General features: G+C 38.9%; 1 protein-coding gene across 1 annotated transcript; it reads right to left on the reverse strand.

Annotated features, from left to right (window-relative positions):
• On the reverse strand, window positions 1-26,899 carry LOC139935044 (RNA cytosine-C(5)-methyltransferase NSUN2-like). Its single transcript, XM_071929494.1, has 19 exons — window positions 26,611-26,899; window positions 24,507-24,578; window positions 23,815-23,909; window positions 22,613-22,720; window positions 21,536-21,641; window positions 20,365-20,521; window positions 19,581-19,779; window positions 18,155-18,229; window positions 16,097-16,227; window positions 15,490-15,563; window positions 13,240-13,367; window positions 11,788-11,903; window positions 10,919-11,354; window positions 9,900-10,001; window positions 8,553-8,688; window positions 7,606-7,683; window positions 6,101-6,242; window positions 4,205-4,244; window positions 1-3,105 (listed from the first exon to the last, which is right to left on the reverse strand). The coding sequence occupies exons 1-19, from the start codon at window positions 26,713-26,715 to the stop codon at window positions 2,583-2,585; spliced, it is 2,823 nt and encodes a 940-aa protein (XP_071785595.1). The 5' UTR covers window positions 26,716-26,899; the 3' UTR covers window positions 1-2,582.

Genomic DNA, 26,899 nt, shown 5'->3' on the forward strand with positions numbered 1-26,899 from the left:
TAAAGCTTAAGTCACTTAAATCTTCTTTTAATTGCAAAATCATTGGCAGATATTCTGAAACAGGTTTTAGTAAAGTTTTTAACATTCTAATACCTTTCTTCTTCTGTTTTGTTTTTGCATCACCTGGAAAATACTTGAGAAAACTTTTTGAAGATATCAAGTAAACTCTGTCTTGCTTTCCTTTTCCTTCTTATACTTCCCTTTATATGTCAGATGTTGTTTTCAACCACTCTGCTCGTCTTAAAATACTGAACACATTAAATACTTTACTTAAAACCGTCTTCAGTTCGTTTTTCAAATAAAATAGATTCCTTTTTGTTGTAATGGGCAAACTGAATGGTTTACCAAACGTTGAATATGATAACCAAGCTAAATCAACCACAAGAGCAATCTCTGCCCTCCCATTCCCAGGGCTCAAATTTGAATGAAAATTCCACAAGACCAAAGGGTTGTTGTTATAATGACTAGACCTGCAGCCGATTTCACGAAACGCTAGGATTAATCCTAACTCTAGTTAGGAGTAACCCGTCCTAACTTAGGATGGGATCAATGTGTCCTACGTGTTTTGATACGGATCTGAACCCGTCCTAAGATTAATCCTAAGTTAGGAAGAGTTTGGTGAAATCGACGGCAGAATTGTTCCAACAAGATCTGAACAGTATAACATGCGTACTGTCTTTAGTTGAACAAGCACTTTGCCATTTTTGTTTATAGGTATACATGTAAATACTAAGGCACTGGACACTATTGGTAATTACTCCAAATAATTATTAGCATCAAACCTTACTTGGTAACGAGTAGTGGAGAGCTGTTGATAGTATAAAACATTGTGAGTAATTTTCAACAAATTTGATTTTGAGACCTCAGAATTAGAATTTGAGGTCTCGAAATCCAGCATCTGAAAGCACACAAACTTCGTGTGACAAGGGTGTTTTTCTTTCATTATTATCTCGCAACTTTGAAGACCAATTGAGTTCAAATTTTCACAGATTTGTTACTTTGTGCATAATGTTGAGATACACCAAGTGAGAAGACTAGTATTTGGCAATTACCAATGGTGTCCAGTGTCTTTAAATACTCAATAGAATACACAGCTAGGTTTATTATTCAATTGAAAATGACAAGACTGCTGGAAATGTCCAGTCATGAGTCTACAGGCCCGAAGATAAAGCTACTGGCCTTAGCCCAGTGGTCCAGTGTAACGTATGAGCCCCCTTTACCCATGAGTGATGAGAAGTCAAGTTTAATGGCAGTACGTACTTTTGGTACCGTTAAAAGTAAATGACTATAACAATAAGGCAAATGATATTATCATAAATAGTTACTTGGTAAGAGCAATGGTGAGCTGTTGATTTAATTGAAAACAATGTTAGAATTAACAGTCTTTGAAGTATTGTAGTTCTAAAGAAATAGGTAATTTTTTTCACCCCAAAAGTTGAGTCTGAGAAAACATGCAACAAGTGTGTTCTTTTCTTTTGTTATTTTCTTGCAACTTCGATGACCGATTGAGCTGAAATTTTCACAGGTTTGCTATTTCATGCATATGTTGGGACACACCAAGTGAGAATACTGGTCTGTGACAATTACCAAAGTTCTACCGAACCAACGCTTATTCCCTGTGTGATGACTTTGCTTAGCCTTCACCTTGGTTTTCCATGTAGACAAGATGAGGTATGAAGAAAAAGTGTAAGACCCCCCTCCTACCCTCACCCCCCAAAAAAAAAATATTAAAAAAATAATAAAAAAATAAATAAGGGCAGGATGAGCTTGAAAATTGTGCTTATTATTTTGGGTTCCATTTGTTATTTATTTGTATAAGTGTTTTTGAACGATTATGAGGTTAAGGTCTTGAAAAGTCTTGACACAAAGCCCAAAGATCTTTGCTACGAGACCGATTCTTCAAAAAGACATGGCAACATTCCAGACATCAATTGGAACTCCAGACAGAGTGGTCTCAGCTAGTCCTAACTTGGGAATAGTCCTAGGGGATATTAAAAACTTAAGGCTAGTTCTTAATTAGGATGAGTTACTCTTCCTAACTCAAAATGAGATGAGACCTAACTCTCTGTGAAATCCAACCCAAGAACTTTGCTTCAGTTTTCTCCGTCTCAATCCACATGCATGTTACAAAGAAACCATTGCCTACAAGTTCTGCTTCTTCAAGAGATCCCTCTGCACTTTCTCATTCGTTTTGGATCAAAAAACTTTAAATCTATTAAGTGAAAAAGTATCACTGTATTTTTTCTCCTGATTGTCATTGTAATTGAACCTTGAACCTTGAGTTGAACACAAACGAAAAGGTCACTTTTGTTTATGCGATCATGCATTTCAACTTCATAAAAAAGGAAACAATGAAGTATTTACTTCGGGGAAATAACACCTGTCTCAGACAGGCCCTCCAGAGTTGCGCTGAACCAAATTCTGAATTGAGTAATAGTACATGAAAGTACACTAATCTGGGTCGCCCTAGTGTCGCTCCTAATCTATTTGGTTTTGCGCGACTCTGACGCGCCTGTCTAAAACTGGTGTAAGATGTCTTAATTTGGATCAAAGCTTGCAGACTTGCAATGTGGAACTGTGTGTTAGTAATAGTAGAAGTAGAAGTCTCGTTTCCTCTGTGCTTCGTCACCTCTATCACTGCTTGAAAATCTACTCTCTCTCTGTCTCTTTCTCCCACTGTCTCTATCACGGTGTCTGTCACGGCGTGGGGACTGACTCTCAGTGTCCCTACCATCCCTCGCCGGACTCTTTACCGGACTTTTAACTGCAGCACTGGGCTTGTCAAGAACGGGTGTGACCCATGATGTATCGCCCTTTGATACGCCGGGCGGATCAGGCTGGCCACCATTTGCAGCAGGTTTGTCACCCTGTTTGTCACCCTCTGTATCACCCGGTGTCTCACTAGGAGTGGCGTCTTTGGCCTCACTGGAATCTTGCGGTGTGTCGCTGTTTGGAGTTGATGGAGGGTCCACACTGTCTGTGGGGATGTCGATGTTGCACATGCGCAGGATGTGTTGCCGTTCACCTTTGGGAATGTATGAGCGGACGGAATGCTTGCCACGCCAGCCAACCAGGACGAATGATATGTCAGTGCTTTCAGGATCACTGAGGGGGGGCAGAAAAAAGTTGATAACAATGGTTTATTTTTATTTATTTTAAATATAAAAGTTTTTAAAAGCTGTCATCGTAGATGTGTTAGGCCCAATAAAATCTCTAGTACCTGGATTTAAGAGATGCATGTGATAGTTTTTTCACAGGACTCGGGAAAGTACCGCGTATACAGTGCTAACACACATCAGTGTATGAGTAAAACCAAAACTAATACCTGGATTTAGTTAAGATAAGTAGTTTCAAAATATAGTTTCATAACACTGACTGAGAGTAAAACCAAAGTCTTATTCCGTAATCTTTTTTTCCAATTGTCTTATTTTTGAACTGCAGCTTTACAGTACACAAATTATGAACAATGCATCACAATGCAAACTACCAAGCTATTATTTGAAGAAAGCATTTTAGAAAAGATTATCTGGACAATATCCAAAAGTTAAACGCAGTCATCATTGATAACGCTCCAGTAAGTGATTATGAAATAACCACAATAAATCCAATTCTGTGTAACTGAACGTCTTCGCCCTTTGTGTGACCCGTATCTTATCATTAAGTAAACACACTAGAGTGCAGGACCAAAGGTCCAAATTGATGAAACATTATTTGAGGATACAAAACCCAATGCTGATATGGTGTACAGTTAAGCATGTGTTGAAATGAGTTATGGCAAAAATTGTCAGTTTTGGCCAAGAAAAAAAAATTGGCCAAGCTTTAATTCTACTGAGCAATTATTTCTATGCTTAGCCAGAAATGAGGGGGTACCAGTCACAGCAGTGGTAGCTTTGCGGTATTCTGGCTGTTAAGAAATTTTTTCTAAGCTAGGATTTCTGTTGTGCTTCGCAAGTTGTTGTGCTTACAGGCTGAATGAAATTGGGCCCATGCATAAACTGCCAGGGGGGTGAATTATAGACATGACTTTGGGATCAAGGTCGCTCAATCCAATTCAATAACACAGTAGCTGGTTGGCATGTTCATAAATTCCATTACATTATTTGCTCTTTCCCGCAACAATCTGTAAGCTAACAGATTTGTTTGTTATGAGTAATTGGCATGAAATGTTTCAGAATGTTTAGACTTTGCTCAAACGAATACTCACCTTTCCTTTGGGTCGTACACGAACACCAAACTGCCCTGACCTGCACAAGTGTAAAACAAACAATTAATAATGACTACTTTATTTCACAACTTAGTAATCGCCCATCAAGCAGCTTTCATTATGAAAAGAAGTACAAGGTACAAACTAATTTTTGAGAACAAAACAAACAGAATGCTCTAAAGGAGTATTGTTTCTTTCTTTAATTATACACAAATTTAGATGGTGACCTTCATGTTTAAAGAGAGGCTCTCATGTAAATTTCTATTTTGTGATGATTTAAGTTTTTTGAAAGTGAAAACCAAATCTCAAATCTAAGGTTAAAATATGAAGTTTAAAAATCTCTAACCTACATGTAAGGACAAAAGATGAAAAGTAACCAAAACTCTAACCTAAGAATTTCTTTTTATTTTGTGAACAGAGTAAGCCTTTTTGTGTGGTAAAACTTTGGCTTAACAAAATGACGGATCGTGTTCGTTCATAAGGTAAAAGGAAAACCACACACTTTCATAACAAACTGTTTTTATAACAGAGCGCCAAATCCAAAGGCAACATGTCCCTTTTAGTTACAACACTGTGCAACAATTTTAGCAAAGTTCAACGACAATAAAGTGAAACAAGGTTGGGTGTGACCCTTATCTTGACTGGCACATTCCCAATTAATTCAGTGATCATGTTTATTTTGCAGCACAGTGAACTTTGTATACACTCTAAGCTTGGGCGATAACACAATATTAGCGAATATCGCGATACTAATTTGGAAACGATTTCGATATCGGATCGATTTGGTTTTAATCGAAGTATCGATATATCGCGACATATCACGATATATCGCGATATCGATTAAGTATCCCAATATGGCGATGTATTTCCTAGCTGAGACATCTTGCACCCAATAGGTTTGGAGTAAAACCAGAATAATAGGTCATTAGAACACCTCTCTTATGCTATGACTGTCTCTTCTACAACTTTCACTGGGAGTTTGAAGACTGATGATGTCAAACTTAATTAATCCGGATAATATCGAATATCGCGATATATTTTTGGCGATATGCCGTGAATAAAATAAATCGATATCGCCCAAGCTTAATTCACTCCCACATTGAACAATGCTCATAACAACTATTTGAAAATGAATGCAATCTCACAGCAAATAGTTTGTCAAAAGGATAAAAAAATGTAAGTACACTAGATCGTGTTGGGCGAACATTGAGAAATATAGACACCTTGACGTTGATCCCGATTGACCCAATTCACCTGAAGTCATCACACGATGCATTTAACTTGTGACGCTTTAGGGGTTGGATCCATTGGGAAAATGCAAGGCACATTTTTGATGGTGCAAGTGCAGTTTGACGCACGCAATAAATTTGGACTTGTACAGTTTAACAACTTGGTTCAACATTTCCCCTTATTTTCAAAAGCAAATAAAACGGACAGTTCAACCCCTCCCTCCCAAAAAAGAGGAAAATAAAAATGCCCCTCACCCCCACTGGGGGAAAACAAGGGGTCAATTTGTGTTTGTCCATTTGAATTAAAGGCAGTGGACATTTTTGGTAACAACTCAAAATAATTAGTCGCATTAAACCTTACTTGGTAATGAATAATGGGGAGAGGTTAATAGTAAAAATCATTGTGTGAAAACAGCTCCCTCTGAAGTGACGTATTTCCGGGAAAAGAAGTAATTTTCCACGAACGTGATTTTGAGACCTCACAAATTAGATGGTCTTGAAATCAAGCATCTGAAAGCACACAAGCTTGAGTGAAAAGGGTGTTTTTTCTTTCATTATTGTATCACAACTTCGACGAGCATATGTTGAGATACACTAAGTGAGAAGACTGGTCTTTGACAATGACCAATAGTGTCCGGTGTCTTTAAAGAATGATTGAGTTACTTACCCTTTTCCGCGAGAGCCTCCCTAGCATTATCTCCCAGCTTGGAGCAGTATGGATTCTCCTGAGTTAACAAGATTTGAATGTCCTCCTTTGTGATGTTTGGTATCTTACGATCATTGAGGAATGAAAACACACTGTAGATGCCCTAATAGAGAGAAGAACAGTTTAATAATAATAATAAAAATAACTGTGTTCATAACGCGACTTTTGCCAAAGGATACAAAGCTCTAGGTATTTTTTTTAAGGTGAGTCGAACAAAGTTTGAATTATGTGACCTAATCCTTAGCACCATGTAATGGTTTACAAGGTGCTGAGGCGCAATATGCTGCCAATCCAGCCTGGAACACTGGGGCGAACCCTTTCCTTTTTGATAACTGCAGTGGGTTCTTTTACATGTATATACCAGTACATGGGACCAACGGCTTTATGTCCCATCCGAAAGACCAAACCAATAGTTAAGCGTCTAGCTTAAGGACACAAGTGTCACGGCTGGGGATTCGAACCCACACTCTGCTGATCAGAAACACCAGGGTTTGAATTTGGTGCTCTTAACCACTCGGCCGCGACACTTCCATAAGGTGATGACAAATGATGTGGTATAGAATAAGTACAAAGTACTTATAATAATAATAAAGACTTGTATTGCGTACATATCCAGCCTGCTGGGTGTTCAGGGCGCAGTTAAACCAACAACAAACGAAAGAAAACATACACAAACAAAATAGTCCTCCAAAAACCTATGACAGATAAGTTTCAAGAACACCCCCGGGTTTTACCCCTATTCAAGAGCAGGGGTAGCTATTTCCTGGCTATGCCTCTTCGCCAGGGTAGATCAGAATAAATGTGGGAAAGGCCAGCTGTTTATCCCTGGGGTTGCCCCCCCCCCCACCCCCAGAGAATAGAGTAGTGTGACATAGGCTTATATACTGTTTGAAACATTGAGACTACAATGCTCTTCTCACACCAAACACTGCTTCAAAAAGAGATTGATCATGGTTGTACTTCCGGTTTACTAGTAATAGTAACTTTAAGATATGGTTTGTTGAAAGATGTTTATTTGCAGGGCAGTAAATAATGAATGTTTATTATACTGAAGCAGTAGGCGCTACATATAACGTCCGTCGATATGATTTCAAAATTGACATCGGCGATTTTGATGGCAAAAAAATATCGAGTTTTTGAGTATTTTCGATACATCGACGGACGTTAGCTACATGCCCTTAGGGGCCATTCAGAATAGTCAACAATAAACAAAATGATCTCGTTCATTTGAGGCATAACCATGTTCATCAGTGTATAGATTATGAAGCCATTTAATATTGTAAAACCAAAATTGGGTGGGTGGGTGAATAACAAAATTTAAAAAAAAATTAAGTAAACATTTTAAAACATTCCCTAATCTGAATGGCCTCTTAGGCGGGAATAATAATATATATATTGTGACCAGTCAGGCAGGTATGGGTTAGCTAATGAAACCCTAGGACAGGGGACCAGTTTTGTTTTCTTACTTCTTGAGCTAGTCTGAAGTCACATGCCACCTCTTTGGCATCGCTCCGGCTCCACACCTTAACTCCACCATTAACCACCTGCAAACAACCAAAAACACTTAAAGACAGTGGACACCATTGGTAATTGTCAAAGACTAATCTTCACAGTTGGTGAATTTCAACAACATATGCATAAAATAACAAACCTGTGAAAATTTGAGCTCAATTGTTTGTTGAAGTTGCAAGATAATATTGAAAGAAAAAACACCCTTGTCACACGGAGTTGTGTGCTTTCAGATGCTTGATTTCGAGACCTCAAATTCTAAACCTGAGGTCTTGAAATCAAATTCGTGGAAATTTACTTCTCTCTCGAAAACTACGTCACTTCAGAGGGAGCGGTTTCTCACAATGTTTTATAGTACAACACCCCTTACCAATAATCTGCCTTTTCATTGGTTTAGAGCGCGTGACATGATATGTCTTAGTTTTACTAGACGACGGCCATGTGATAGTGCATCCGTTTGCCATGTGATAGTGCATCGGTTTGCCGTGCGCTAGTCTGAAGACTACCACACGGCATGCAGTACCCAGACGTCCCTTGCGGGTCGAGAATAAAAAATTAATAGTCTGTAACCATTTCGGATTACATTACACTACATGCAGCACAGTAAAAGTTTTCAACTGCCTTGAAGCTTTTATTCTGACACAATACTCTACAAGCCAAACACAGGCCAAAAATGGTGAGATACCTCGCCTAAGGACACAAACATCACGTTGGAAACACCAGATTTTGAGTTCTGTGCTCTCATCCGCTCGGCCGGGCAACAGCAATAATTATAATAATAGTAATAATAATAATAAGACGACTTGTAATGCGCACGTATCCACCCTTCTGGATGTTCAAGGCGTGATGTTCACAACACATTAAAGATCTTGAAGAAGGGTTCAGTTTTTATTTCCATACATACCTTAATTTTATCTTCATTGTTTTCCAGGATAGACTTGATGGATTTATTCACCATGTATAAATTTCTCTTCTTTCCTCCGTGGCATCGAGTCAGAAGAAGGGTTACTGGAAAGCTGTCATCTACAGAATAAAATGACCTGCAAATGAAAATCAGTTTTAGAAGGATGAGATTATCTGAAAATGGAAAAGTCCTACAAAATGGATTCAAGTTTTTGGAAACGAAGCTTCCTGAATGTACAGATTGTTACATTTAAAGCAATTACACAGCACTGGTAAACAGTTTTGTCCAAAGGCCCACACTTCGTGTATCACAACTTACATATAAAATAACAAACCTGTGAAAATTTAGGCTCAATTGGTCATCGAAGTCGGGAGAAAATAACGGGAAAACCCACCCTTGTTTCCGCATGTTTCGTTGTGTTATGACATGTTTTTAAAATAAATCCGTTATTCTCGATATCGAGAATAGATAATTGTTTTCATGTTCTCTCAAAAAGTAAAGCATTTCATGGAATAATATATCAAGGGAAGTCTTTCACAATTACCTTCTGTAAACCCTGTAAGTTGTTTATAAATCTGTGAACTTTAAATTTTTGTTCTGTTCAGAAAGTGTCCAATGGCTTTAAGAGGTTTACAGATTGTCTACTGTGCATGTTTGCAAGAGTACCAAAACATTTTCGCCTTGGTAAAGGGCACCCTATGAGGAAATTGTTAATTTCTACTGGGGCATTTCAAGGGCACCGAGGCAAAGACCAAGGGGCATGGAGGCAACCGCCTTCGTTGCCTCCAAGAAGTATCACGCCTGGTCTACATCATTTCAAGGATATCTGAAGGTCTGGGCCCAATTTCATTGAGCTGCTTAAAGGCAGTGGACACTAATGGTAATTACTCAAAATAATTATTAGCATAAAACCTTCCTTGGTAACGAGTAATGAGGAAAGGTTGATAGTATAAAATATTGTGAGAAACGGCTCCCTCTGAACTAACGTAGTTTTCGAGAAAGAAGAAATTTTTCACGAATTTGATTTTGAGACCTCAGATTTAGAATTTGAGGTCTCGAAATCAACCATCTGAAAGCACACAACTTTGTGTGACAAGGGTGTTTTTCTTTCATTATTATCTTGCAACTTAGACGACAGATTGAGTTTAAATTTTCACAGGTTTGTTATTATATGCATGGTTTGAGACTGTGAAGACTAGTCTTTGACAATTACCAATAGTGTCCAGTGTCTTTAGCACAGAAAGTAGCTCAGCCCAACAAAATAAACCAAGAGTAGAAGGATTTATTAAATTGAGTAAATTCCACATGTTCATGAAAAACAATTTTTTGAGAAAAAGGTTAACATACTTGATCTGCTCCCAAATCGCTTCATCCTCCTTGAAGAAGACAAATGGGTCCTCCTTATAGCCCTGGAACTTCTTCTTCTGTGGAGGAGGTGGTGGTGGTCCGCTGAGAAATGAAATAATACAGTATTTAAATTACTTCTTGCATACGGACTGAAGAAAAACACAACATTATTTATTTGCCCAACGCCATGCATTATAGACACAAGGTGCTGGATGCTTTTGGAGTCCTGCAGACTGGGTCTGGAAGTTTGAGAGGGCAAGGCTTTTTCTTTTTGCATAGGGCACTTCCATTGGAAATCCTTTAAAGACACTTGACACTATTGGTAATTGTCAACGACCAGTCTTCTCAGTTGGTGTACTCAACAAGTTGCCCAATAAAAATGAAAGAAAAAACGCCCTTGTCACACAAAGTTGTGTGCTTTCAGATGCTTGATTTCGAGACCTCAAAATCTAATTCTGAGGTCTTGAAATCAAATTTGTGGAAAATTACTTCTTTCTTAAAAACTACGTCACTTCAGAGGGAGCCATTTCTCACAACGTGTTATACTATCAACAGCTCTCCATTACTCATTACCAAGTAAGGTTTTATGCCAACAATTATTTTGAGTAATTACCAATAATGTCCACTGCCTTTAATATGAGGAGCAGTAACAAAAGCTGGTGGACTAGTGGAATGATACCTTACCGAACCCACTGGCAACCAGGTACAGGCGGCTTGTACCAAAATGTCCAAAGCAGCCACAAGCAAGCCGCAAGGTTTGACCTTCTTTCATTCACATAAAGAGGTCAAAGTAAAGGTCATGTCCGGATATGAAATTTTCAAACCTTTGCTATGTTAACATTGGTTCCGCCGTTTCTAATAATTTTTAAAATCAAAACAAATTTTCTGTTCCATGATACTTTTGCTGATTTTTTAGTGAAACAAATTTGATTCAGAAAATGAACATTATTAGCAAAATCTGGGCATTTTGTGATAATTTTACAGAAAAAAAAGGTCTCTAAAGAGTTTTAAGCGCTTACTCAGTACTGGGTGCCAGTTCCTCCTCTGTTGGACCACTCGCCAGAGCCTCCTCAGTTAGAGGGTCGCTTGATCCCTCGTCATCCTCAGCCGTCTCACTGGTACCCAGAGCATCATCCTCATTGGTTTCCATCTTAACATCAGCATCGCACGCTCCGTCTTCTGGTTCAGGTTTCACTGTCGTTTCCTTCCCATTACTTGCCTCCATGGCGATTTCAGGCTCAACTGCAGTTTCACCGTCCTCTTTCTTAACATTGCTGGGTTCCGTTCCGTCTGACGGTTCAGATTGCACCGTTGTTTCCATGTCCTCGCTTGCCTCTGTCTTGACTACTGTGGCGATTTCCGGTTCACCATCCTCTGTCTTAACAGTGCAGGGTGAGTCCTCAGGCTCAGCTTTTAATGCTTCACCGGCCGCCGGTACCTCTGGTTCGACTTTCGCTATCAAGACCAAACAACAACGAGACAATGAACTTTTACAACCAAAGAAATTCTGACGGACTTTCCCAGTAGAAAGAGATTACTTAGGTTTAATACAAGCGTAAACTGCCATATATAGTAATAACAATAATATAGAAAATTTGTAAGGCGCTAAAATCCACCAAATTAAGGTGCTCAAGGCGCACGAGAGGGAATCCTCACATAGTAAAGAAAGAGGAAAATTAGACAAAGAACAATTACAGATAAACCAAACTAAACAAGCTGGTTTTCAAACTAATCTTAAATTAGCAGGGATCACCTAAAACCGCCAACAATAGGTCCAGATAGCTCAGTTCTTGGCTCAAGTCAAAATTGTAACAACTAAGCGAGTTTCCCTTGTGGTTAATTACCAGACGTTTGAATCCACGTAAACAATGTAAACAATGTCACGTACCTTCAGCAGTCCCCTCAGGGGGCGTGGTTTGCTTCATCCATGGTAGGGTGGCCACTTTCCTCAGGACGGCTACGAAGAAACCACCAGTGTTTTGTTGATGAGGTAGAATGCGTACACTGTGAGAGGAAGAATTAAGGAACATCAATTAAGGAACATTACAGAATTGGCTTTTGCTAACAAAACAGTTGCGTGCAGTATCGGCACTTTATGTAATCAACCATATACATAAACTGACAACCCGACAGAAGTTTGAGATTGATCGGCCATCTGTGTCACGAGAAAATAATAACACAAATACTAATAATGAAACGTTAACTGAACGATAAACTCCAAACAAGAATTTTGAAGGGATGTTTTCTAATACAATCATCATAAAACCATGTAAGCTTTATGTAAATCTGAGATCTTAGATATCTGGGTTTTTTTTCTTACCAATTCAGTAATTTTCTTTTAAAGAGGGGCCTGAAAGTAAAACTCAGCTTTGTGATACACACACTTTCCAATAGATAGAGCCCTTATTAAAATGTTGGGAGAAAGTCTCTAATATCAGTTTGAATCGTTGTAAAATGCCACTGTGTTTGAATTCCCTCAAAATGCAATTTCTGTCAAAAATCCTAAAACGTTCCTTTGGGTAGGCATACAGAATTGTGGGGACTTTTACACAATGGATCAAAGGTCCCCACAATGTTTTCCTTTGCTGAACTAGGGCCAAACATTGTGATCCTTTAGAAAAAGGGAATAATAGAACCAAAAAATGTAGAAATGGTAAACACGCATTTTTGGAGGTGCAATTACATTTGTAAACACATGTACCATCCTTTTACGCACATTTTTTTGACACCCACAATGGCACACAGCAGAGCATATGCAAGTGCACTGCGTGTTTTGAAATCGGTCTGAAGCAAGTCCCTAAACTGTGCGTGCAAAAGACTATGCGTGCAAAAGACTGTGCGGTTTCCCTTCTTTTTGCACCAACCTGTATAGTGTGGCTAGGAATGGTTTAATGACCATGGACAGTCTGACACTATTGGTAATTGTCAAAGACCAATCTCCTCACTTGGCGCATCTCAACATATGCTTAAAACAACAAATCTGTGAAAATTTGAGCTCAATCGGTCATCAAAGTTGCGAGATAATAATGAAAGAAGAAAACACCCTTGTCAAACGAAGTTGTGTGCGTTTAGATGGTTGATTTCGAGACCTCAAGTTCTAAATCTGAGGTCTCAAAAACAAATTCGCGGAAAACTACTTCTTTCTCAAAAACTACTTCACTTCAGAGGGAGCCATTTCTCACAATGTTTTATACTATCAACCTCTCCCCATTACTCGTTACCAAGTAAGGTTTTATGCTAATAATTATTTTGAGTAATTACCAATAGTGTCCACTGCCTTTAACTTTCAAGTGAGGGTGACACTGCTTAATCACAACATTTATGAGAGATGCTTACTAACCATCTGTGGAGGTTTAACCGATCAGCCTCTTCCTCCGTTGGGGGCCACATGGTTGCCTTGAACTTCTGCTTCTTGCTTTCTGGAACGTCCTCATACGAGCCAAAAACCTCACTCACATTATCAATCACCTAAAAATAATATTTAAAAAATAAAAACTTCAGTTTGTCTCCCACTCTTCCAAATCGGAATAACTTGGGCATTTATGGTGTTTTATGTCTTCTGTATAGTATTTTATGTTGTTTGTCTGTCCATAGGTAAAGGCACAAAAAACCTCTGCTTCACCCTAACCTAATTGTTGTCCTACTTTAAGCATGCTTTAAGCTTCCTAATATATATAACTATATAAATCATTGTGAACTTTAATATCCTAAGATACTACTGTAAACTACTCATAATTTGAATAAAATTATCAAACTTTGTAAAATGTGTAAGTGTTCATGTAGGGCAGCAATGAAATAAATGTTTGCAAACATAACCTCTTCAGGAAGAAATGGTATGATAAAGCCACTCTTTCAAGAATAATAATAATAATAACAGGATTTCTATAGCACTATTCCATCTAGATCATGTCTCTCAAAAACAAATACATTTTTAAGGGAAACTGGAAACAGGTGAGCTTTGAATTTGTTTCTGAATGACGACACAGTGTCCAGTGATGTGAGATGGTATACTGTTGTGAAGGCTTTGTCCATGTTCATGTTTTTGAACCTAGGTTCTGACAGCATGTACCCTTTTTCTCCAGAAGACGATCAGAGCATACTGATCGAAACGTTAAGTTAAAACCAACGGTTCTTTTCAGAACCACCCCAACTCATTAGAGATAGTCATTACATGGTGTTACAGCAAACCTTTCTATATATAGCATGTACCATCACAGCAGGGCTGAAGCACACATTCAATGTTGGTATCTCCACTTGAAAAGCAAGCTTTCAGAAGTCTCACTGGCCGTCTCAAACCATGATCAAGAAATCAGCGACTTGAAATCCAGCGTGGACTTGATCAGCGACAAGCACTTATCCTTCACCCATATGATCAACACCAGGGCCCAATTTCATAGAGCTGCTAAGCACAAAAATTTGCTTAGCATGAAATTCCATCCTTGATAAAAACATGATTACCAACAAAAGTTCCATTTGATGCATGTTGCCCGTTACTGGTATTCAACTGTTGTTTGCTTATCCTGAAAATCAAGTGGAAATTTGGTTGGAAATCCTGTTTTTATGAAGGCCAAAATTTCATGCTAAGCAAATTTTTGTGCTTAGCAGCTCTATGAAATTGGGCCCTGTTTAGATGCAAACCATTCATGCTCCTACAAGCTTGAGAACCGCATCGACAATCTGGAAAATAGAAGCAGAAGAAACAACATCGTCCTGCACGGCATCCCAGAGAAAGCCAAAGGACACCATACCATCGAACAGTTCCATACGGGTTTCTTTGTCGCTATGAAGCTGGACGGCGTGGTCAGATTAAGATAGAGAGGACACACCGTACCCCGACACATCGGCGCACAGCTACCGGTGCGGAATCAAGTAACGACCCATCAGTCTCCCGACCTCGTACAATCCATTGTAGACTACTTCGATACACAGAACGCCAATTTGTTCTCAAAAGTGCATCAAAATCCCTTAAGAACAATCCATACATGGGATCACAAATCTTTATTTCTGATGACGTCACATCTACTGTCAAGAATGGCCGTTAAAGAACTCCGACAAGATCATTTACCGTCCATCCGCAGAGATGAACGCGTTGACTTCGCCATGTTGGAAATTCCATGTTCCATTCCAGCGATCATCAAATACACACTTCACCGTGGTCCATTTAAGACCTTCCGTCTCGGGGAGACTACGATCGACCCTACCTCTTGATGAATCACCAGTCAATCCACCTAACACTACCATTTTAGTATTGTATTGAGATGAAAGCGTTGACTTTGCCAAAATTCCATGTTACATTCCAGCGATCATCAAATACAAACTTCACCGTGGTCCATTTAAGACCTTCCGTCTCAGGGAGAATGCGATCGACCCTACCTCTTGATGAATCACAAGTCAATCCACCTAACACTACCATTTTAGTATTGTATGTCTTATTCCTTGTTCATATACATAATAACCACCATCCTTAGTATCATCATAATCATTCAATACTTGGCAAATCATCTTCTTAGAATATTATTACGAAACCTGCCTTTGTTATGAAATACTTTTGGTTTACTGATTATTATTTACTATTAGTGTTAAAGCCTACCTTCCATTTTGTCAAGCCAGGAATTCTCTTCAATCCAGGTAGATGATCAGAAACATCAACCAGCTCCAAAGATCCTTCAAAGTAAATCAGTATTATTATTATTTTTATTTATTTGACCTCAACAGTTCAAGTACAGAAAATACAAACAAGGCAACAATGAAAGGGAAAAAACCCATAACAGAAACGACATTGCTACAAAACATTAAGAGTAAACAAAAAAAGACAAATAAGTGATAAATAAATAAATAAGTTAATTAATTAGTCAAACAAGCAGTCAATCAATAAATAATTCCAAAAATAAGTAAGTGAATAAATAAACAATAAAACAAGTAAGTAAACAAACAAGCAAAAAATAAAAAGTAATTAAATAAAGTTATTACATAAATAAATAAATAAATAAGTAAACAAATAAACAGAAAAGAAAATAAATAAATAAATAGATAAATAAGGAAATCAAACAAAGAGAGGGGTAACAAAAACAAAACAAAAACAAAATCACCTGAAATAGGTGAAATGGGTCAATTAAACTCATGACTACTCTTGATTGTAACAACCAGGGGTAAGGATTTGAGGTCAGACAATCAAAAAAACTCCCACAGAAACATACCTTCACATTTTTGTAGTACACTTGCAACCACGGCCTCGTTCTCGATGGGGTTAAAGGAACAGGTGGAGTACACCATACGACCTCCGACCTCAAGGAGCTCAGCTCCACGCTGTAATATCCGGTACTGCACACTGGTGGGATAACATATTCAAATGATTTAATTCTCACTATAATGTTAAGTCTGATTTGATATGTTTTCTATGATCATGATTGATGATACCCAAGCCTACATCCGTATGGACTGTAAAAGGGTCTGTTTTAGCCCTAGGAGTAGGTGGCAACGGCCTCTGAACAAAAATAATTGTAGCCCACACCTTGAAGGGGCCTTCAGGCCTTGTATGTCTGGCGACTTGCATAAAAAAAAGATTTTTTTAAACATAAGTGTATTGAAGACATGCAGTAGAAAAAAGAAAAAAAAACGATTGCTATTTTCGCCCCTCGGGATTACTACTTCACCTGGCCAAATTACCAGATTACTTTTTGCATCCGAGCGCTTTGCAACCTTAAAAAAAAAAGGCGCTATATAAATAGTGCTATTATTATTATTCGGGCAGATTACCCGATTACTATTTAATTTCGCCCACGCAGATTACCGGATTACTATCTCGCCCGGTCAGATTTAATACCGGATTACTATTTCACCCAGGTGGATACTATTTCACCCGGGTGGATTACTATTTCACCTTGGCGGATTACCGGATTACAATTTCGTTCAGGCGGAATCCTATTTAGATCCCCGTGGATGACTTGTAGACTATTTCGTTTGGGCTGATTAATTATTCATAGACTTAGACAGCTACCAAAACAACATACAAACAATAGGTTGGTTTATTTCCGGAGACTTCCAAAAAACCATGTGTTTTTTCACAACTTCTCTTTGCCCATAATCTTTTGGCGGGTACTACCGCTGGAATTGGTTTCAATTTCCCACACAGTCTATTGGCTTAACACTTACTAATTAGCTTAAGCTTTATTGGGCAGCCTACTCAGTGTGTTCGGGTAGCTTTGATGTTATTGTTGTTGTGGCTCACCCTGTTAATACCCAAGTTCCCTGCTTGTGGAATTTCGAGTGGCTTTGATGTGGTTTTCATGGCTCGAGTCAGACCAAAGTAACCAGGGCCCAATTTCATAGAGCTGCAAAGCACAAAAATTTGCCAAGCATGAAATTTCTTCCCTGATAAAAACAGGATTACCAGCCAAATTTCAACTTATAACATAGTGCTTGTTACTGGTATTCAGCTTTTGTTTGCTTATCCTGTAAATCACATGAAATTTCATGCTAAGCAAATTTTTGTGCTTAGCAGCTCTATGAAATTGGGCCCTGTTGTTAGGTAGAACCACACTGAGGGCCTACTCAATTTTCTCATATGACATCCTTTAAGGCCCGGTCACACAAGCCCCGATAACGTGAACGAAAACGAGAATGATAAAAATGCACACCCTCGATTGGTTGAATGAGCGTGGGTTCTACGCGAGGCATTTCAACCAATCGAGGGCATGCACTTTTTATCGTTTTCGTTCTCGTTATCAGGGCCTGTGTGACCGGGCCTTTACTCCCAAAGGTAATTATAAGAACCTTTGTTGTCTTTCCTTTGTCTAGTCAGGAATTCATTGTAGCAAAGATTTTTTGAAAGGAAAAACAATTTTGTTCTACTAGCTTTGATGTGGTTTTCATGGCTAACCTCGGTCAGACTCAAGTTACCTGCTTGTGGAGTAGCCTACGTAATTTTCTCAGACGAAAACCTCAACTCCTGAAGCTAATTATAAGAACCCTTATTGTCTTTCCTTTGTTCTGGTCGGGAATTCCTTGTAGCAAATATTTTTTGAAAGGAAAACAATTGTGTTCAAGTAGCTTTGTGATCCTTGACATGACTGACTTGGTTCACACCCAAGAAACCTACTAAACTTTCTCAAAGAACATCAAAAGCGGAAGATCTACTCTACTGACGCAACGTAGATTTTTTTCCAGACTTTTAAAGAGACTTTTTTACTACCACAGAGTATATTTTTCCGGAATTCAGGAGACTTCTCAGTTCGGACCATTTCCTGACAACTTACATATGAAGGTTCTGTCCGCTGTTGGGAGTCCACTTTTTCCAGATGAGAAAATTCTTCCTCAAGGTACCATCACCACTGACAAGAAATAAACGGAGACAAATTACAAAATACTCTCTTTCAAAGGGAGTAGAGAAGGTTGACTCATAATTTCTCTGAATTTTTCTTTTAAGAAATACCACCAACAGCTGCACTGCTTCTTACCAAGTTAAGTTGTAAAGTCATTAATTTTTAGAGTATACCGTCTCTTTAAAGGATTCGGGTACTTTTTCAAAATGTCCACAGATTTACATTAAACTTACAGGGTTTGAAGATAATGATAGTGGAAAGCTTCCCTTCAAATATTACTAACTAAGGCTGTGTAGTTTTTGAGAAATGAGTAAAAGAAGTCACAAAATAGTTTTGGTCTCATGAGACCAAAACTATTTTAGCATGTAAAACCCCCTTAACTAGTTATGATATTATACCAAAACCATAGCATAACTGGTTAATATGTTTTTACATGCTACATGTAAAACTGAGACAAAAATTATTACTTTTACTCATTTCTCAAAAACTACAGCACCTCAGTAAATTAAATTTCAAGGGAAGCTTTCTCCTATCATTATCTTCAAACTGTGTAAGTTTAATGTAAATCTGTTGACATTGTGTTTTTTGTTTGGAAAAAGTACATACACCCTTTAAAGGCACTATCGATATTTACTCAATATAACTGATAAAAAATTACTTGGTAACGAGAAAAGGACATCTGTTGTTAGTGTAAAACAATGTGGGAAACGGCTTCCTCTGAAGTAACTTAGTTTTTGAGAAAGAGCTTTTTTCCAACTCAGTTATTACCTGAAAGCACACTAGTTGTGCAACAAGTTTTATCAAAGGTGTTTTTTTTCTCTCATTATTCTCTTTCAACTTCAACAACCAATTGAGTCAAAATTTTCACAGGCTTGTTATTTTATGCATATATGTATGTTTGGATGCACCAAGTGAGAATACTGGTCTTTAACAACTACCAAACGTGTCCAGAGCATTAAACAGAAACTAGTTTATACATTCTTGCAGCTGATGTCACAAGTGGAAGGGGAACGTGTACCACTGGACCCTTCCCATGAAATATGCTAATCACATTCACGCATGCGTACAGACCCTGTTGGTTGGCAAACGCCATAGAGTTGTGCACTAAGCTGACGCGCAATCGCGTCTGCGTCACGCACCCATTAGCCGTGTACAAAACAGCGCGATGTTCCCTCATTTTGCCAACCAAAACGTTAGTGCGCACGCGCTATGTGCAATTTACATATTTCATGGGAAGGGTCTATTGTCACGTCACCAAAATTTGCTTCGCATTCGCATCATGTATAAACCGGGCTTAGAAAGGAAATAAAAATAAAAAAATCCTCAAGATATCCTTGTCTGCTTCTGGTTATTGACTCACCTACACGGCACATCACACAGGATGCGGTCATACACAACAGGCTTGGGTTTGGGGTCCTGACCCTGTGCTGCTCTGATTGTAGGGAACACAGACGCGTCATGGTTGACGATCATGCAGCAAGGGCTGTTCAGTCTCTTAGCCTGGTGCACCATGATGTAGCAGCGCTTGTTGTCTGCGTCGTTAGCAACCACAAAACCCTCTAGAGAAAAACAATAAAATACAAGTAAAATAAGCTATTATTTTATTTCACCCACATACCACTGTATTAAAAGCACTCTATACTCAGTGATTTCCCCCCCGAGTCCGCTGGAAAAAAACAAAGACGGACACTCGGATAACTCTGCCACCAGAGCACAGGTAAAGTTAGCCTTAGCATCTGATGTCACCGTCAAACTTGTGAATGGCCACACAGTATGGATGTACCCTTGATCTCGCATTCATTTTGCAGTCAAATTCTACGTACACGTTGACATATATAACATCATTATATTATGGATGTTCATGTACTGTAGTACATGTTCATTGTATCGCTGGTTCTTTAAAGCCAATAGGAGACTTTGAAACGCTGGCAGCAGCAGACATAGTGGCCCCTTTTGCAGCTCTGAGCGTGCGCGCGCATAAGTCTGAGCCCGTGCACTTCTGTGAAAAAGGACTGTCTAAAAGTCTCCCATACCTGTCCTTATCCGTGCGGTTAAGGACAAGTGTCCTTATCCTTGCGTATAAGGACAGGGGACCAGTCTAGGGTACAGTGCTCTAAATCACTCGGCCAGGAACCAACTCTCACCTGGCCATCCGTAGACCTGGTCAGCATGTAGTAACTCAATGAGCTGAGCTGTCTTGGAGCCTGGAGCAGCACACATGTCTAGCACCTTGTGGTGAGGCTTCACATCTAGTAGCAGAGGTGGGATCATGCTGACAGCCTCTTGACGACTGATATTACCCTGTTTAGATATGAAACACAGTTCTGTATAAGATGGAAATTTGAGTCGGAGATTTGCCCGATAGCTAGCGGAATTTCTATTCGTTTAAAGACTTGCAGCTTGATTGTGACAAGCTTGCAGTTTACCTGCATTGCCCTGAAATTTAACTTTTAGAAACTATCTTTGACTCAAGAGGGCTTTGAAACAGACTTTTCCTCTCTTATAATTGTATTGCCAAATTTGGCTTACCTTTTGCAATTGTTTTTAGCCACACCTGGCTGAAAACTATGTTAAAGCGCCAGGAGCACCACTGAGGGACAGATATGCGCACTGTACTAGAAGCAACTATTGTTATTAATGTATTATTATTAAAGGGTATATATAGACGATGTGACCTATGTTTACATTCAAACCGCCCTCTGTTGACAAAACACTCTATACGTCATGTTTCGCCGGGCACTGAGTTGCGCAGTCACAGTAAGATTGCGTACACTTTCTAGCTGGCTGCCAAAACACAAAGGTTTTGCCCGGCGGTATGCGCGCTAATCATGTTATGGTTTTCGTGTGACGTCAGAGGTCACATCGTCTATACTTTTTCCTAATAAAAAACACAATGTCCAACGATTTACATTAAACTTACACAGTTTAAAGATTATGACAGTAGAAAGCTTCCCTTGAAATTTTACTTACTGAGGTGCTGTAGTTTTTGAGAAATGAGTAAAAGTAATAATTTTCGTCGCAGTTTTAGCATGTAAAAACGTATTAACCAGTTTTATGCTATGGTTTTAGTATAATATCATAACTAGTTCAGGGGATTTTACATGCTAAAATAATTTTGGTGAGACCAAAATTATTTTGTGACATGTTTTACTCATTTCTCAAAAACTACACAACCTTAGTTAGTAATATTTGAAGGGAAGCTTTCCACAATCATTATCTTCAAACCCTGTAAGTTTGTGGACATTTTGAAAAAGTACCCAAATCCTTTAAGGTAAAAGTACACACATAGTCTTGGAAGTGACACAACCAACTTACACTTTCCGTCTCCGTGATGAGAAAATTGTGGAGTTTCTTGCAGGCCGGCGACTTCCTGATATTTTTCCTCGTCAGGTTCAACGTCCAAGCCAGTTCCTCTGGGTACCTACAACAAAATTACCCACATTTGAAATATTTCCTTTTTTAGGAGGGGAGGTAGAGGAAAAATATTGCCCGGTTTTATGCTTGGAAAGAGAGTCTGTTCTAATGAGAGCTTGACGACATCTGGTCAATCTTTTAATGAAACATTTCATTTATACTGTGGCAGAGGGAGGCTCAAGAAGTTGCAATCTGGAGTGAGCTTAAGCAAAATATAATGCTTATAAGGCACCTAACACATTTGGTTAATTTTAAAGACCAGTATTCTCTATTGGTGTATGACAACATATGCATAGAATAACAAGCCTGTAAACATTTGGACTCAATAGGTCATTGAAGTTGCAAGAAAATGATGAAAGAAAAACACCCTTGGCAAGTAGAAACACAAATGGTGTTACCGCAAACCAAACATAAAATTAAAAACACCATTGTTGTACACAATAGTGTGCTTTAAGATAATAATAAAAGGCTTTTGATCAGAGGTCTTTTATTATTTTAGAGAGAAATTACCTCTATCTCAAAAACTACATTACTTCAGAGGGAGTCATTTCTCATCAGCTCTCCGTTCCTCGTTACCAAGTAAGGTTTTATGCGAACATATACAGAGAACGATTTCATCCAGAAATTTTGCATAGCAACACATTTAGACTGAACAGATTTTGTGCACAGTGAATGCTAACATTGCGTAGCAAATTGATGATTTTTTGAGTAGCAACCGACACATTTTGCGCAGCATTTTGCTCTGCTATAAAGGGAAATCGTTCACTGATATATTTTGAGTACCAAATGTGTACAGTGCCTTTCAGACCAACAAACCAGCTGCGGTTCGACCAGTTGAAACAACGGCGGATGTACGGCAATTATCACTAGCGGCCAAAAAAAACAACCATGCTGGACCTTACAACAGCTGTTATTCCCCGGGTTGGCCCTGGGGAATAAAGTAGTGTGAAAAGGGGTTGAGAGATGGAAGTGACTTACCATGGCATAGATGTGGGCTGAACCAGGGTGTCTCCTTCCTCAACAGTCTGCTCCATCATCTCACCGATGTAATGACCCTTCAAGTAGGTCAACATCTGCTGTGCATGGCTGGAACAAAATGGGGAAAATACCACGGTTATTTACATCACATGGACACAAGGTATGATTTAATGAATGGTTTTACTGAGCATGGGTGTGTTTTGCCTGCCATAACGCGGGTGGCATGCTTGGCTTATGCGTAAAGCGCTCGCCTATCACCAAGGTGACCCCGGTTCGATTCCCGGTTGGGGCCATATGTGAGTTGAGTTGTGCGTTGGTTCTCTGCTGTGCAACGAGGGTGTTCCAGACTATCCGGTTATCCTCCCTCAGGAAAAAAATCAAACACTTTCGATCTTTGCTGTGCTCCGTGGTCATAATGGGTTGATGTGGCTGGCAGCTGAATGCGCCCTTGCATGCCTGCTTCTCGAACACGTTGAAGCCGCGTCCTTCGCAATTCAGCTCTAGCTGCGAGTAAGGATGATTAGCCTCCCAAATTATTATTATTATTATAACCAATATCCGTCATTGGCCAGTGATTTACCGATGGCCTTTCTCGCTAACACAATCCAACACCGTAGTGGAAGCTCAACACCTAAAATGTTGGACACTGATTATAGTGGTGCGCCTGATCCCATGTTGAGCATAATCAGTTTACTGGCGCAATCTTCAGTCAAACTCCTTAGTGGTAACTCAATACCCACAATTTTGGACACAGATTATAGTGGTGCGCCTGATCCCATGTTAAGCATAACCAGTTTACTAGTGCAGTCCTTAGTCTAACACCATTCATTAACTCAACACCCTAACTGTTGGACTCTGATTGTGGTGGTGCGCCTGATCCCATTTTAAGCATTAACCAGTCTACTAGCGCAGTCCTCAGTCTTACACCATGCATTAACTCAACACCCAAACTGTTGGACTCTGATTGTGGTGGTATGACTGAACACTTGCCAAGCATAATTGGTTTACTGATGCATGCAGTCCTCAGTCTAACGCCATAGTAGTATTAACTAAATACCCAAACTGTTGGACTCTGATTATGGTGGAACAGTATGCCTGATCCAATGAATGAAAAGCATAATATAACTTTTGAAGCAGTCCTCAGTCCAACAAAATAAAACAAAATATGCCGTTTAAGTTTGAAGGATTGGGACACAACATACCTTCTGTAACCTGTAATACGGAATGTAACAGGTAGTTCCTCTTTGAGTGTCGACATAAAGTTATCCCATTCTTCTTCTGGTACGATGTTCTGTTCCTATAATATATATAAAATTGAAGGTTGTCAAATATCACATCCTGCATTAGTTTGAGCATTGGGTCCTCAAAACCTAGCCATCTGTTACTTTTCCTAAACACAGGCCAGATACTTCATGGAGGCACCGAAGGCAATTGTCAATGCCTTGGTGCCTTTGAAATGCTCCAGTAGAAATTTACAATTTCCTCATAGGGGTGCCCTTTACCAAGGAGAAAATGCCTTGGTGCCCTTGCCCTTTCAAGGCCTGTAGACAGATGCCAATAATCATACCAAAAAAATTAAGGGCTAGATAGCTCAGTTGGTAGAGCGCCGGCACGTTTCCGGAGGTCGTTGGTTCGAATCCCACTCTAGTCAATTCTTTGTTCAACCCCAAAAATCATTTCACAATTTACCCAGTCAGTTTCCCTTGTGGTTTATATTGCTAGCTGAAACAAAAAGTCGCATCTCCTTAAGGTGATCCCCTGGCTGCCGCTTCCCAGGTTGTATCGTAATTTGGGTGTGATCAATGTGATCAATAATTGATTCAGAAGTCTTTTGAAAAGAAAGCGCATTTGAAATGACCGAGTCGGAATGATTTATGGATGTAACCAATCTCACCTTGTAGTAGGCCTCGAATGCTTCATTTTTCCTCTCGATAGCCTGGTAGTTATTGGCCCCACGCCAATCGTTCTGCTGAAGAAAAGAAAATGGCGTTAATAATTTGATAATCTGAGTGGCTTCTTAGCCTAGTGATCAAATCCGTCATTCTCTGTATACAGCCTGTGCTTCCAATTATGTTGTACACCAGGCCTGTAATTACACAGAGGTCACAGAGGCCTGTAACTACACAGAGGTCACAGAGGCCTGTAATTACACAGAGGTCACAGAGGCCTGTAATTACACAGAGGTCACAGAGGCCTGTAATTACACAGAGGTCACAGATGCCATGACCTTTGTTGCCCTGGTCTTGGCCTTTTTTTAAAGGCAGTGGACACTATCGGTAATTACTCAAAATATTTATTAGCATAAAACCTTTCTTGGTGACGAGTATTGGGGAGAGGTTGATGGTATAAAACATTGTGAGAAAACGGCTTCCTCTGAAGTGCCAAAGTTTTCGATAAAGAAGTAATTTTCCACGAATTTGATTTTGAGACCTCAGGTTTAGAACTTGAGGTCTCGAAATCAACCATCTAAACGCACACAGCTTTGTGTGGCAAGGGTTTTTTTTTTCTTCCATTATTATCTCGCAAGTTCGATGACCGATTGAGCTCAAATTTTCACAGGTTTGTTATTTTATGCATATGTTGAGATACACCAACTGTGAAGGCTAGTCTTTGACAATTACCAATAGTGTCCACTGCCTTTAAGTAGCCCCATCCATCAAAAGTATCCAATATAAACTTGCCCTTTGCAAAAAGAAAACGGCCCTGCCCACTCAAAGATAAAATCCAAGCCTGCCGCACAAAGCAAAATAAATCAGAAGAACCATCTCTTCTTTCACAGGTATTCATTTACCCCTTGGTGAAGAGAAACAGTTAAAGTGTATAATGGCTTTAAAGCCATTGGACACTTTTGGTAAACAGTATTGTCCAAGGCCCACACTTTGTGTATCACAGCTTACATATAAAACAACAAACCTGTGAAAATTTAGACTCAATTGGTCATCGAAGTCGGAAGAAAATAACGGGAAAACCCACCCTTGTTTCCGCACGTTTCGCCATGTCATGACACGTGTTTAAAATTAAATTGTAATTCTCGACAACGAGAATTGATAATTGTTTTAATGTTTTCTGGAAAAGTAAAGCATTTCATGGAATAATATTTCAAGAGTAGTCTTTCACCATTACCTTCTGTAAACCATGTAAGTTATTTGTAAGTCTGTGAACTTTTTTTTTTTCTGTGCCGAAAGTGTATAATGGCTTTAAAGAAACTGCATTTTCATAATGTAAGCAAAATCAAACCAAAATTCGTTGGTTCGAATCCCACTCTAGTCAATTATTTGTTCAACCCCAAAAATCATTTCAAAATTTACCCAGTCAGTTTCCCTTGTGGTTTATATCAAAATCAAACCAATGAATGGAAATTCTCCTTCCGCCCATATTTATATCTATGCCTCTTTTAGTTAAGTCTTTTGTTTATTTTAAAATGTAAATTGGATGTTCGCGATGTGTTGATGGTAGCATTCTGTCATTCCATTCATGTTGACATCTGGACATGGTTGACGATGCTTTGTAGATGTTTTGTAGAAACTATAATTCCCTATACTGTAGGGACCCATATAGACAGTTACTAGACAAAATAGAAAGAAGGGAAAAGTTTCTGTGTGTGGCGCCCACATTTTTTCATATGAATTAATTAATATTATAGTATCTAGTTTACCTTAATGAGATATCACTTTTTGTATAAATGAGTATAAAAATGGTGGCATCATACAGAAAGGTATCCACAATATATGTAGTAATATAAGAGCCAAAAAGCATGATTCATAAAAAGAGAACTGAAAAGTGGCGGCATGCTCTGCATAAAAAATTGCACAAGAAATAGTCAACAGAATTACTAATTAGAAATACAAAAAACGAAAATAGGATAGCTAATTCTTCTTTACATATTTATCGACACTTTACATTAACACTCCGTCCCTTTCAAGTATAATTATTATGAATGATAAATTATTATTTGTTTGATTTTAACTACATTCATTCATGATTTAAACCTTCCTTGCCTGTTTATCTTCGCCGGCATCACCTCCACCACCACTCGCCGCATTTGCCTTTTTAGCTCCCCAACTCTTGTTTCCTTTCTTCTTTCGTGCATGTTGCTTCCCCATGGCGATAATTGAAAATATTACAAGACACACAAGACAAAGTTTAATCTTGTGATTGTAAAATTTCACTTCTGTCTATTTAATATTAGTTCTACAACCGTACTACCTTCAAAAATAGTAACTTTCTACTTCTTTTTCTATAGTGAGTTTTGTTCACGTGCACCGCAGATGGGAGTAGCCATGTTGG

This window comes from Asterias amurensis, chromosome 3 (assembly GCF_032118995.1).
Source record: "Asterias amurensis chromosome 3, ASM3211899v1".
Lineage (NCBI taxonomy): Eukaryota > Metazoa > Echinodermata > Asteroidea > Forcipulatida > Asteriidae > Asterias > Asterias amurensis.

Bases quoted from the DNA above. Each gene is read 5' to 3' on its own strand.
- LOC139935044 (XM_071929494.1), bottom strand. From the start codon at position 26,715: ATGGGGAAGCAACATGCACGAAAGAAGAAAGGAAACAAGAGTTGGGGA. The intron at 11,355-11,787 runs GTACGTGACATT...TGGTCTTGATAG, and splicing joins CCCTGAGGGGACTGCTGAAG to CGAAAGTCGAACCAGAGGTA. The intron at 4,245-6,100 runs GTAAGTAACTCA...ACACTTGTGCAG, and splicing joins GGAGGCTCTCGCGGAAAAGG to GTCAGGGCAGTTTGGTGTTC.